Here is a 13,563-nt window from a genome sequence, read left to right as displayed (position 1 = left end):
CGATTACAAAGGAACTGATAATGACTTGTGGCTTTACTCCTAGAGTAGTATTAATTTACGAAAACAAAGCTCCTAATGTAAATTTCGTTTAATGCTCTAACATACCCATGTGCGTTAAGTATTCTTTTGTGTATAAGCTGAGCATGATTACAGCACTGACCTGACTTAGCATACAATAGTGCAATTAGGGTCTGATAGTGAAAACTGGGCTAACTTCGTTTGAAAAAAAGTCATCTCATTTTCATCATCCAGACTCTACAGACTGACTTGTTCGACATCAACATCAAGCGTCGTCCCTCCCAACGCTTCCCTTGCCCCTTTCCCCAGGGGCTGGAGGACTCGGCTGCCCAGCACAGTGTCGGTGGCACGGCTGGCTGGCACAACAGGCACAACAGTAGCCCACCCATCACCAGCATGCACCAGCTGCTAATTCTGGAGCAGCAGGACACAAATATTAATGGAAAGGATGATATTTTTACCCACTTTATGACAGCCTAAAGCATCTTTATGGGGGCAAGGCGAAGCTTCAGCTATATGTGGGTGTGTGACCCACAGATGAATCATTGTGCAACTGTGCCAGTCAATGACCCTAGTACAGCTCACTTTCTGAGACGAAATAATGGATAGCTGTATTATCTGTGATAAAATTACCAAGGAAAGCTTAAATTTAAGGAGACCCAGGGTTTAAACTTTGCAGTACTGAGCTGTTAAGGAAAGGTCAGTTTATGCCTTAGGCTGAAAAAATGGAATAGTTGGTTGGCGAACCTCCATCAGTGCTAGTCAGGCTTGTTCTTGAGTTTTAGGTTATTAATATTCAAAAGGATTTTTTTCAGTCCTGATCTCTGGAGCACAACTGCTCATGACAGCTCTGAGGTGATTTTATGCCTGCATGGTATTTAATAAAACGCTAAGACTAACAGCACAAAAAGAGGGCTTTTTTGGAGATGCCACATGTAACTGAACATGTAAGTTATTCATGTGCCATGAATAAGTTATGCGTCACTTTGAATATATGTGCTTAGCTGGCTCCATTCCTGTTTTAGAGTATTAGATCTCCTATGAAAATGAATTTGCCAAAGGAGTCCATTTCAAACACTGTGTCAAAACGCAATAATTCAGACAAGGAGAGAGAGACGTCAGAAGGCTGATAACAGCAGTGATTTTAGAAGTTTTATGTGCAATTTTTCCCGATGTTGGTGTCTTGAGTATGCTAAAGCAAGAAAGATTGCATTAATTCTGACAATATTCTAGTTAATTATAATTCATTTTGTAGCTATTACTAACCGGTGCTGTTGTTTTTAGAAAAACAGGTAATACTGGTACAGATATGAGCAAGTTTCTGATTTTTCTTAAGAACATGTGTCTGAAGAAGCTCAGAATTTCCAGGGAAAAAATGTGTGTTTATTTCAACATTAACCTGTGTTTCCTAAATAGGACAGGATCCAGTGTCTCATCACAATTAATTTATATTCATGATGAATATCGCAAACTTGCAGAATCATTTTTTGGTACTGACATTTTATATAATTCAAAGTAGTTGTAGCTCTAAATCAGCACTATTCTGAAGTATAACACAAATGTTTGAAAAAAAAATAAAAAAGCATTCAGTAATCATTAGTGCCTCAAGCTATACATTGGGATATAGTGCTGACTGCGTTGCTTGCCTGCTGCTAAGGGAGGAATGTTGGTTGGGATTTCATTGTAGCATTTTTACTTCATAGATCCATGAGACCTCTTCTTTTCCTTTTTTTTTATGGTCAATTTTATCTGGTATTGATTGGATTTAGTAAAAACGGGATTTTACTAAAAATCATAATTTAGTACATAAAATTTTTAAGTGATCTGAATTTCTGTTAGAGGGAAACTATTTCTCTGTTTATCTAATCTTCTCATGTGCAGACCATATATTTTCTAACCTGAAGTGCCTTAAATGTTCATAAATTTTAACTGTTAGTAGGATGATGCACGTAATCTTCACCTCTTCAGTAGTAGCGGGTGGATTCCTGTAGTCTGATCTAGAGGTGGCATCCTGTTACAGCGATGAGCCCCGTGTGCAGAGCAGGAATCATGTATGGCTCTTTTGAATAGGTTGTTCTTCTAGTTGTGAAGTGTTAACTGAAAAAACCTGCATTGCCATACTCTGATTTTAACTGGTTCATTTTCATATTAGCAGATGTATTGACCAACCTTTTTGTGCCACCTGTCCTTGTCCCGTATTTCCACATATATGGTATGAGGATAAGCCTTATCCTTTGTCCCAGGGGGTTTCAGCTTTCCTTCTTACTCCATGTTGCCTTTGGTTTTCACGGATATGAAGAGCAGGATTTGTCCCTGGATGTAGAGAAAGAAATAGGTAGCAGTGGTCATGGCAGCCTGCTCTCTAATTTAGTTATTCGGGGATGCTGTGTTAGTTTGGATTATTTCTTTAGTAAGCATCAGCAGTCTAGGAATTATTTCAGTTCATCTTTAAAATAATGAGAGGCAAATTTTAGATCACAACAGCATATTTTCACAAGCCACATTATATACACGTGTGCCGCTAGTGATAAATCAATAAATTTCCACGTTCAACATGCAGCGCTTATTTAATATAGAGAAATAAGGGTTTTATTGTGAGTATTTTGGGGGGAATTTCACTTACTGTGGTGCAGTAGTTCACCGAGGATGACGGGAATAAAACTGCTACTCCAGTAGCACATGGAAGAAAATCTTGAAATGCCGGTAGGCTGAAGGAGCTACTTAGACATTTTAAATAATCCATTAATAAAAATCAAACCAGATATTGAACACTGTTTTAGTGTATTGTAAAAATATGCTTATTTTTGTATAGGTATAGGTTTCAGGGTAAAAATGAGATGGCTATTACTGTAGAACATGTTCCTCCCTGCAGAAGTTGCGTGGCAAGAGCTGGGTGATCTTCCCCGAAGTGAAAACTTCTCTCCTCCAAAACTTGAGTACTGTCACGGTATAATTTGTTTACAGCGTGTAAGCCCTGTTCTGTTGTTCTGTATATAGTCCGGTCCATCTTTATTAAGGTTATTAAAAAAAACCCAATCATGGAACTGCCTTAATCTAAGACATCATAAACAGCCAGTGCAGAAAACGCAGAGCAGCGTGTCCTGTGTTCACATAAAAGGTTGTGTGCGTTGTGCGTGACCTTTCCTCCAGCAAAGAGTTGAAGTAGGTCTCGTACGTAGAGACGACAATATAATTACTCCTCAAAATGTTAGCTAATGTGATGTGCAGCAGTTTCCCCTTGACTTCTTGGAGGTGTTCGTACTGCTGTTAGCCCTGTCACGCTGCAGATTGATGTATCCATTTGAAATACAAACTCCAGTATCCCTCCGGGCTAGCAGGTCATCCTGTGCGTAGATTTGTACAGAGAAAAGAATAGAAGGTGGTTAGAGATGGGATCAGGGAGAGAATCGGGATGGCGAGGCATATATTAGCCTTGGCAAGAGGGTTTGTTGGTGACAACTGAGGAAGTGTTGAGATAATAAGTCTGTAACACAGAAAGTGTTTAGATAACATTATCTAAATGCTTGCTGCATTGTGAAACTGTTATCTTAGTACTTTACTCCACCACTGGAAAAACACTGAAGGTAATTTTATACTGAGTTTCTGTGCGTGCATGTCATACATTTAAAAAAAATAATAATCCAACAGCATGTGTGAGACAACACATTGATTTATAAAATATAATCATTAAAAGACTGGGTAGTTCTGGAATCTGAGGTTCTCTTCCCTCCCTGTTTTTTGTTTTCTTTTTTTTTTTAGAAAGAGACAATAAAAGACAGAGAAAAGGAGTAATTGCCAAAGCAATATGTTCTAATCTGCGTCTTGACCTCCTGTATTCGTATTCACTGCCATACAAAAAATTTCTGACTTTGGGCAGAAACAGCCAGAGAAACACAGATTGGGAGAAACCTGGTTAGAGGTTTTCCCTGTTCACGAGACAGGGAAGACAAAATGTTTCCAGTCCAGTGCTCTAGTGAAAGGGCTGCAAGCCGTGGTTTCAGGTGGGTCTGCAGAAGAGTTCCCCGTTAGTTCTCAAAGGAACTCCTGCTGAAGGGGGCTGCTGCAGTTGAGTGCCACAGCCTCTCCAGCTGTAACAACTCACAGCTTACGTTGGATGCCCCTGGGCAGCAAGTCTTCAATTGCCAGTGGTCAATACAGGGAGTTCTAGAGCTCGAAATGAGCGCTGGGCTGCTGTTCTGCACCTGTGAGGATGGGCCCGCATGGAGGCCGTAGCATGGAGGAAGCAGCTGGGTGAGTTTCATGGCTGGTACAGAAATGTGCTCAGCACTGCTGCCGGCCCTTTGTTGGAAGGCTCTTGTATCCAGAAAACTCTGAAATTGTCTCATGTCTGGAAATGCTTTCCTTCTTGGTTTAGTTGTGGTTTCTGCAAAAATTGCTACTAATTATGCCATGTTTCTTGAATGTATATTGTAAACTACTGAAGTTGTATTTCTGAATAACTAACTTTGTCTTATTTCAGCTTGAGCAACGTTCAAAGTCCGTCTGGTAGGCAGAGAGTATGTTATGGGTTACTTGCAAACATCAGAAATGCCACATGAATGTTTTGCCTCTCAGACTGTATCTACACTACTTATTAGACCAGACAGGTCATGATCTCAAGAACTGGCGTGCTATCATCCAGACTGCTCCCTGCTTGGCTTGGAGCAGTGGCAGCCAGCACTCTTCCAAGGCAATGCCCAGGAGAGGTTCTGGGCGTAGCAAAGCCAAGGACCATAAATCAGCGTGGACAATGCCTCCCGTTTGTGGGTGAAGAGGTTTTGCCATATGAACATGCTGTCTCCCCTAAGGGCCAGAAAATGTGTGCTGGCCTCTTTCATTTGCTGCTGTTGATGAAGTCTCAGGTCCAGGTCCTCTTCTGCTCTCTTGGTATATGTGAAGAAGCTTTCTCTGCTAACACAGCTGCCTGACAGGTCCCTCTAGTTTCTAAATTGGACTATTGTATGTCCTAGAGAAATGTTCTGGAGGTCTGGGCACTATGAGAGTGCAGCTTTTCTCTCATTTAAGGAGAATGCATAGGCCACTATGCATTGGAACAGAAGGTCTGACTTCTCTAAAATCAAAGCAGAAGGCCTTTCTTCTCTCTTCGCATTCCATTCAGGCTGTGGTTGTTGTGGGAGCTTGTTCAAATTCAAATTTCACTGAGAATATTTATTTCCAGATCATTTAAAAATAGGTAATTTTCATACTAGGCTATTAATTTACTCTCACCTGTTCAAGAGTGTTATTGACTGTAGGTGTGTCCAGGTGCTGCCATCTCCTGTCCAGACCACCACTGTGACCTGCTAATAACTGTCCTGTTGCTTTAGACAAATTTAAAGGAAATGATTTTATTATGCTCTCACTTGTATGTTCCAAATCTGTGCAGAGCCTTTTCATGCCCTCTTTTTTGTAGTCTGCATCAGACAAGTGGTGAGTCTCGTTGGTATGAGTGTCCGTTTTCCTAATGCGTGTGGCTCGCTGCTGCCTCTTTTCTGAGATCAGACTTGATAAAGCTATTTTAGGGTAGCTGTGAGTTGAGGGCTTTCAGATCCCAACCCTAATTTTGAGGGCAATTAGAACAGCAATACAATTTATTGGTCATAAAACATAATTAATTGTACACAGTCGGTGGCTTTATGGACAATTGCTTATAAACTGAAGGAGAGAAACCAGAGATTGCCAGCGGCCTGGTGGCAGGGAAAGGGAGCTCAAGCCCATCTGTAGAGAAATAAGTATTTAAAAAATTCTTATCTTTGAAATTGTTCTAAAAAGAGGACAAATGTTTACAAATACAGGATTCTGAAATTTTCACCACATTCTTCTAAGTAACCCTTAGTGTCAGTATTGTCATCTGCGTCCCATTGCGCTTTCTGGGTGCATAAGTAGGTTGCAGTGTTTGAGACAAAATCTAGTTTACAGACTGTACGCTGCACAGCAGCAAGCATTTTCCAAAATATAAAAGCACTTTTCAGTTAGTGATTTCAAATAATTAAAGTAATAATGATAAAATTCATATCATAAAACTTTTTGGAATATCCCTCTAATAAGGAAGAAAAATTGTGGTATTCTCTTAAGGTTTTTTTGTAGATTCTTTTGGTGCACCCCCAAATCCCAAAGTAATTGTTATTGGCATTTTTTAATTATTATTTTCCTGAAGTAATTTATTTCCTCATTTGTCATCCAAAACAAGGTATTTTGAAATCTGTTCTGAGGTACAGTTTGACTTTGTACACAGATGTACATTTAGTTACATACATTCAAAACTCGGACATGAATTGCAATATCTTGGCAATTTTTTCATTGAGATTATTTGTAGGGATTATCTTTAAAGTTTGAATGCAGACTAGTGCAGTTGCCATTGGGTATGTGTATAAACCTACTAACAAATGGAAAAAATAGTAAATCCTTCAGATGTTCTCCTTTCTCTGCCAATGTTGTGTAGTTTAAACCTAGTCATGTTTTCATAATCCTCATCTGATTTTTATATGTAAAGTAAATTTAACATAATGTGATTTCCTTTAAGTCATTTATAGTAACCGAGGGATTGGCATTCATAAAGATTATGTGAGATCCTAAATATTACATTGACAAGGTATTCAGCTACAGTTTTAGGCATTTCAAAGGTTATTCAAGGTGATGAAGATCCCAGAGGAAACATCTGAAAGACGGTTGTCAGTTGCAGGTGATTAGGTGCCGCGTTGAAGGTTTGATTAATGTAAATACTCTTTATTTGAAGATTTTTCTGTGTTATGGGGGAAAAAATATTGTAATGTTTAGGTGAAGGACATAGATCTTTTCTGTTGTTATGAAAGATTATATGACATTACCAATTTCCTTGCTCATAAAAGGTGTAGGGATCTAAACACCAAGAACACATTCAAAATAAAATTAAGGGAAATGGCACAGAGCATGTGTCAGTATGTAATTGGGGAGTGTTTTCTTTTTTTTCCTTTTCTTTGTATTTCTATTAGCAGAAGCCTTTTATTTAAACAATTAGATTAATTTTAGCATGTAAGTCTCAGTGAATATAGTGGAAATATTCTTGAAAGTATGTGCTCAAGTGTTCTACTGGCTCAAGACCACAGTGCTCAGCATTTTTCAGACCTCAGCCTTATGCAGCTATTGTTGGAAATAACATATATTCTATATAAGTTCTGTGTAGTCTGTTTGAGAAGATGACATCCTGAGGCAGCTGTCGGTCATCTGTAAAGGAAAGAAGGGTTTCTGAAAAGGTACCTGTGAAAAGGAGACAACAATTCCTGCATAGTGTGGCAAGAGTACCATTGCAGATTTGTGTTCTTTTTAAATATTTCTAATTTTTATAAAATAGGATGAAAAGAATAGGTCTTACTTAAGTTTGGGTTGAAATCTTCGGATGGAAAACTGTTGCAGCTACCACGGTCTCTGGTGGTACTGCTTGTATGCCTGAAAAAAAACAAAACCAAGGAAAGGAAGAAATTAAAACCCTCAAATCCTAAATGGTAGGTAGCTGAACTAATCCATCTGAAATTCATCGTTAAGCATTTTCACTTTATACTACACCCAAGGCATAAATAGTTTTAAATGCCCTCACCTTTTATTTTTTCATGCATTAGATGCTTCAGTCTGATTCAGGTTTCTGATTTGGAATTTCTCAGGATTATATGGCCCCTGGTAAGGATGAGGAGTGGCTAGCTCAGGGCAGTCACTTTGCTGTCACACTTTCACCTAAAGAGACTTTGTCCCTTATTCCTTCCTCTGGGTAGCAGTATAGGTTCAAAAACATGATTCTGAAGTTAGTTTTGGTCTTGTGTAATTCATTAATATGTGCAAAGTAAACATATAATGCAGCTATTCAAAATTGGTAATATTTTTATTATTGTACTTGTTCTGAACAGATATCTATTGACAGCTCAAGGTATTCCAACAGACTGCAGAGTAGGGGAAGTGGTTTGGAAGCCGTTTCACATGCCTCTCAAGTGGTTTCTGGTATTTTGAATGTCAGAGAGATAAGAAAGAGTACAGAAATGAGTACGTTTAAAAACCTGGAGAGATAGTAGAGCAGATTCTCCAAAGCCTGCCAGCTTTGGTTTTTAAACTAGGTTGAAATAAATGTATATAAATAAAAAAAAAAAAAAAAATCGGCCTGAACATGATTCTGAGTGTTTCTATAAACTCTGGTTTGATCTGCACTTTGTGTTTAGCTTTTTTTATGGTGCCTTTTTTAGCACAAAGAGTGGTAGATCTGTTAAGAAAGCTGGATGTTGCTGAAACACTGTTGGAAGACTCTAGAGAGGACCTGAACAATTTTTGTATTTTAGAGCTTTAGTTTGAAGAATGTAGGTTTTGATGTACGCAGCACAGCTATAGCTAAATGGTTATTAAAAGTAAAGCCTCACCGCTCAGTCGGCTTCTGAAGGCTGACTGGTTTTAGCTTGGTTGAGTTTTCTTCTGCTTGACTTTTATTCAGAGATCTGTCTCGCATTTGTAGTGAGTGATTTCTGCAGCTCGGTATTTAAGGAATTGTGTGAAATGTACTAGAGACGGGAATGTCAGGAGGCTGGGGTGTACATGCCTGAGTGCAATACATCACAGCGTGCACTGACGCTATCTTCTGGAAATAAAATTCGTATTTGTTACTAAAGTAAACATTTCACTCGGAATCTGCCAGAAGCTTATTAGGAGTGTAGGAAGTCCCCAGGCCTTGTTCTTTATTATTTTTGGTCTTGAAAGCTGAGCTGGTAGCAACGACTCTGGCACCAGAAGGAGCATAACACGTATGGAACTGTTTCTTCTCGGGCAAAGCACGGTGCGACCGCCCTCGGGAGCCAGGCCTGGGGACAGAGCAGAGGAGAGAGCTCCGTGCTGGAGCTTCTTCGATCACCATAAGGACTTCTTAGCTGTGGTCTGAAGAAAAGGGATACTTGAGTGACTGAGATTTGCTGGTTCTCTCTCTATAGCTGAGCATGATTTACTTTGGATCCAGGGCTAGAAATGAGCTGGTCATCAGTAGTAATATTCATTGCTGTTATTCTTTAATCTCTCATACTTACAGCAAATGGGCTAATGCTGTATTTGTATATCTTTTTTCCTGTAATTAGTTGTACACATTTTTAATCCAAGGCTATTTAATTTTCTGAACTTAATGATTAATTTTGGTGTTAGGTCATTCTCAGTTGAAAAAGTTGCTGGCATCTATTTCCTGCCCTGCAAAACCAAATGAATCTTTTGTCTTTAAACTCTGATTTTTGTCTATTTCTTATTCTGACAGTGTTTATGGATAGTTGTGAATGTTGCATAAGATTGCACTTGATTTGTTCATCCCACAACACTTTGCAAGAGACTTGAAAGAGCCCCTGTGTGGTCCCAGAAGGCTATTTTTTTCTTCAGTTCAATAAAAGACAAGCAAGACTTTACAGTCAAACACTGTAGGAAGCTTGCAGAATCAGGAGGATTTCTGTGTAATATCCTAAAGACAGGAGTTGAAAATGACTGCTTTGCAAATAGCTTTGCTCTCTGCTTTAGAAAGGCTGACCTGCTGCATGCTGAACTCTTTGCAGAGATTATCTCTGCTTGATCTTAGATCCGATTTCTCATCTTTTCCTTATTTATTAAGACCTTTTTATACTAAGGGCTGTCATCCTATATAAGGAAGCCAGTGGGTTTTGATTAACTAATTGGGCTTTGCTTTTATTTTTTATTTCTTGTATGTGCACTGATGATAGTGAAATTTCTTTCCCTTGTGAAAATGAAAATCCAATGAAACCTTCTATTTCATGAAATTAAATGATTGCTACGAAGTACTTCTGGATACAGGATGATGGCACCAAGGAAGTTTAGTTCTTGTCTGTCATTTAAGTAACTGTTTCTCGGTTTTTCTTTGGGTATTTTGTGGTAGTGTTTGAGGCTCACAGAAGAGTAACTTGTAGTACAGGACAAAGAGTTGTTCTACACGATGTGTAGAATCATTCAGAGATTTAGTGAGATTAAAGCAGCTTCCTGTTTTAGACCATCAGTGCCTTTTTTTAAAAGTAGCTGACAGTAGTAGAGCAGTTGGTTGGCTTAAATACTAAAGTAAAATTGCTATAGTTGCCTGTTTTATTTCTTTTTTGGTGAAGGTAGTTAAGAGCTGTCTTTAAAACACTGGTTACATTATGGCTGGCCCAGTGCCAAAGGCAACAGCTATAAAACTATGTGCAGCTATTGTATTGGACAGAAAAATTACTGCATAATTACCACTTCGGCTCTGTAAATTTTTAGTTGATTAAAATGATGGTAAAAAGCATGAAATGTGTTTTGTTTTCTTTTTCTTGTGGCTTTGTGGCAAGGAATATCTAAGCAAATAGTTAGCTATGATGGGAGGTCATTGTATGGGTGGAATAAAATGGGAATATTTTAAATACCATTCATTTCAAATTAAGTTTAATCATCAGTGGCAAATCCATGGTTCATCTTGGAACAATTTCCACCTTTTTGTAATATTCGTGTGCTTTTTTTTTTCTTTAATGGAGGCTCTCCTGAGGTGTTGGACAAACATCTCTCCTATTCCTTTTTTATTCCTTTTCAGATAGAACTTCTTGCAGTGTGAATTTTGAAGAATTTCTGAGGACGCCTATTTTTACTACTTGAATCCTCATTAAAATCCCATTTGTTTGTAATGATCTTATAAGCTGAAAGAAGTAGGAAAACAAATCTTTGAGATGGTTGCCGATATTGGCAAATATCAAATTCTCAATCCGTCAATGAACCTGTATTCGGTAGCCACAAGTGACCAAACAGAAGAGTCTAGATTTGACCTCTAATCACTGCCTCCTATGGAATCACAACCTCCTATGAGTTCATTAACGTGCTAATAAATCTGTTTCTCCTTTGTCTCCCCTCTCCTACAGTGAACATTTGTCGTGTGCCTTCACGTTCTTTCTTCATGGGGAAAGCAATGTGTGCACAAGCGTGGAGATTGCTCAACACCAGCCAATCTACCTGATCAATGAAGAGCATATCCATATGGCCCAGTCCTCACCGTCCCCGTTCCAAGGTAAGTGAGCTGGATTTGGAGCTCTGTGTGCTTAACCTCACTTCTGCGTGGCAGGGACTTCACCTCTGGTGATGTTCTCTTCAGAGCTGAATAAAGTAAGATTAACCAACTCTTCAACTGGGTGAAACTTCTATTCAGGAAGTTGCGGACGTAAGGGAAAATGTTGTTAGGACTTCAACACTATACCCAGCCATAATTGGTATGGGAATTTTCCAGAGCTTTCTATTCATTAACACTATTTTTAAGGGTGCATGCGTATATTAAATCAAAAAAAGGAAATTAGTTGGTTTTGTTTAAAAAGTCTTATCATTTAAGAAGGTGATTTTCTTACATGGTATCTAGGTCAGTGGGCTCAGATCTGTAACTTCAATGCTAAGTGAATAAAAATACTGAGCTTATCTAATTCAGGAGTACTTTTTGTTCATTGATTGTGAACTAGTTTGTTTGTGTGTTTCTTAAAAAAAGGGTGTGCGTGTGGAAATGTATCAGAAACAATGAAAAATTTGAAGTATCTGTGACTGTTTATCTGCCAGTGTAAGAAATTAGGGGTTTACAGAATTAAATTAATGGCTTACTAAATTTATGATGCAATTGTGGTGCAATGCTCTACATCAAAAAAAATTTAAGAATACTTGAGTCATTGAGTTACACTCTCTTTACTACAGTCTGAAATTACAATTTCAAAGCAATTAAAGCAAGAAATCTTGAACATACAGTAAAGAAACACCGAGAGACTATAAAATGAGCGTTTATAGAGACGTTAATTTATAGAAGCTTTATTGAAAAACGTTTTGTTACTAAATGTAAAGTTTTGACAGAGGCTCAGACACTTGAATCATAGAAGGTTGTGTTTCAGTGAGCTAAATTCATTACTTTCTCAAATCAAATATGACTAAAATCAAAACGGAGTCTGAATGGAGATACCTGTTGTTTGAGCAAGTAGTTTTCCTTATTTGTCATGACTGTGGTCTTCATATATTGTTACCTCTATCCTTTTTAATGCTGAGAAGTCTCTAGTACCATATGTTCCTGGTAAAAACCCTATTGTTGAATATCTGTCCTCTATCGCTTCCATGTATGGTTATCCCTGTGCCACAGCAAATGCTCTTTCAGCACACTTACATTAGTTCACTGTGGAAATTATTAAACTAAACTGCAAAAACGTTCATTTTTAGCTCAGTAAGGATGGCTGTACAAGAAGCTAGTGCAGCAGAACATAGCTTTAAATTCACACCCTCACCTGGTTTTGCAGTAGCTTTGCCCTGAAGACAGATCCTGAAATCAGCATGCGAGTGGAAGAGCGACTCCAGCTAGAGAGGCAGAGCCTGGCTGGTGCAGTCGAAATACACATACTGTTGTTTTTTACCTTGCAGTTCTGGTGAGTCCTTATGGTTTAAACGGTACACTCACGGGCCAGTCATATAAGATGTCAGACCCAGCAACTCGCAAACTGATGGAGGAATGGCAGTATTTTTACCCCATGGTGCTGAAGAAGAAGGAAGGGATGAAAGAGGAAGAAGAGTTGGGATATGACAACGATTTCCCTGTGGCAGTGGAAGTCATTGTTGGTAAGTTTCAGTATTCTGCCTGAAGAATTATTTTCCTCCATGTGATTTAAAAAAAAAAAATCTAATTAATCAGAAACAGCCATTATAATTTTCCTATCTTCTCTTGTAGCTCTCTTGACACTGCAAGATCTGACTAGTTATCTTGCCTCAAGCTTCTGTACTCCCTGTATCCCACATGCTATTATCCACAGTGTCAAGCTACTTGTTTCAGCTCTGTACTGGTTATAGAGGGTTAGATGTATATTAGTATGTTAAATCCTTAGCTCTTTATATTTTGGATAATAAGTTTTGTCTAATTGAAATTGAAGACAAGTTGAAGTATCTAGGGCTGCTCAGTATTATCAGGTATATTTAAGACTTTTGTTTTTCCATTTATTTGTAGGTGGTGTAAGGATGGTGTATCCTTCAGCCTTTGTTCTCATCTCCCAGAGTGACATCCCCATGTCACAGAATGCTGCCAATACTGGAGGCCATATAAATGTGGGACAGCAGGGGCTCGGAAGCGTGAAGGATCCTGCTAGTACCTGTGGGATGCCACTCACTCCACCCACTTCTCCAGAGCAGGCCGTTATGGGTAAGCGATGAACTTAGGAGCCTGGAGTCAGACTTTCAATTTTGCATAGCATAAGTGAGGATAAGTATGTGAACAGTAGCAGATTAAAGACAGGCAGTAGACTGAAAGTTAGGAGAGGACTTTTTCTGTAGGTCTGCAATAAATTAAAGCTTTAAACACACCTGAAGAGGACACATCTTTAAACAAAACTTTGTGAATTCATTTAAGCTCCGTTTTCTATAACTGCACTATCTTTGTGCAGTAGTGCAAACACCTGAGAGACTAGAGTCTGTCAGTGTTTTAGACAGATTTTGCCAGTGTTTATGAAGTGTTGGTTTTGTTGTGTTGGGATGGGAACACAGTGTTAATTCATTGTGGTACAAGAGTACATTGAACATAGAAGAGTATGT

The 13,563-nt window shown here is 38.6% G+C and overlaps 1 protein-coding gene across 2 annotated transcripts in view; it reads left to right on the top strand.

The window, feature by feature from the left end:
• MED13L (mediator complex subunit 13L) overlaps positions 1-13,563 on the top strand; it is a 202,315-nt gene that overhangs the window by 136,570 nt on the left and 52,182 nt on the right. For both annotated transcript variants that reach the window (XM_063350783.1, XM_063350782.1), the window contains 3 exons: positions 10,887-11,032; positions 12,406-12,600; positions 12,983-13,174. In XM_063350783.1, coding sequence (XP_063206853.1) covers positions 10,887-11,032; positions 12,406-12,600; positions 12,983-13,174 — 533 coding nt within the window. The remainder of the gene's footprint in view (positions 1-10,886; positions 11,033-12,405; positions 12,601-12,982; positions 13,175-13,563) is intronic.

The sequence above is a fragment of the Chroicocephalus ridibundus genome, chromosome 13 (assembly GCF_963924245.1).
Source record: "Chroicocephalus ridibundus chromosome 13, bChrRid1.1, whole genome shotgun sequence".
Lineage (NCBI taxonomy): Eukaryota > Metazoa > Chordata > Aves > Charadriiformes > Laridae > Chroicocephalus > Chroicocephalus ridibundus.
This window is presented reverse-complemented; position numbering and strand designations above follow the sequence as displayed.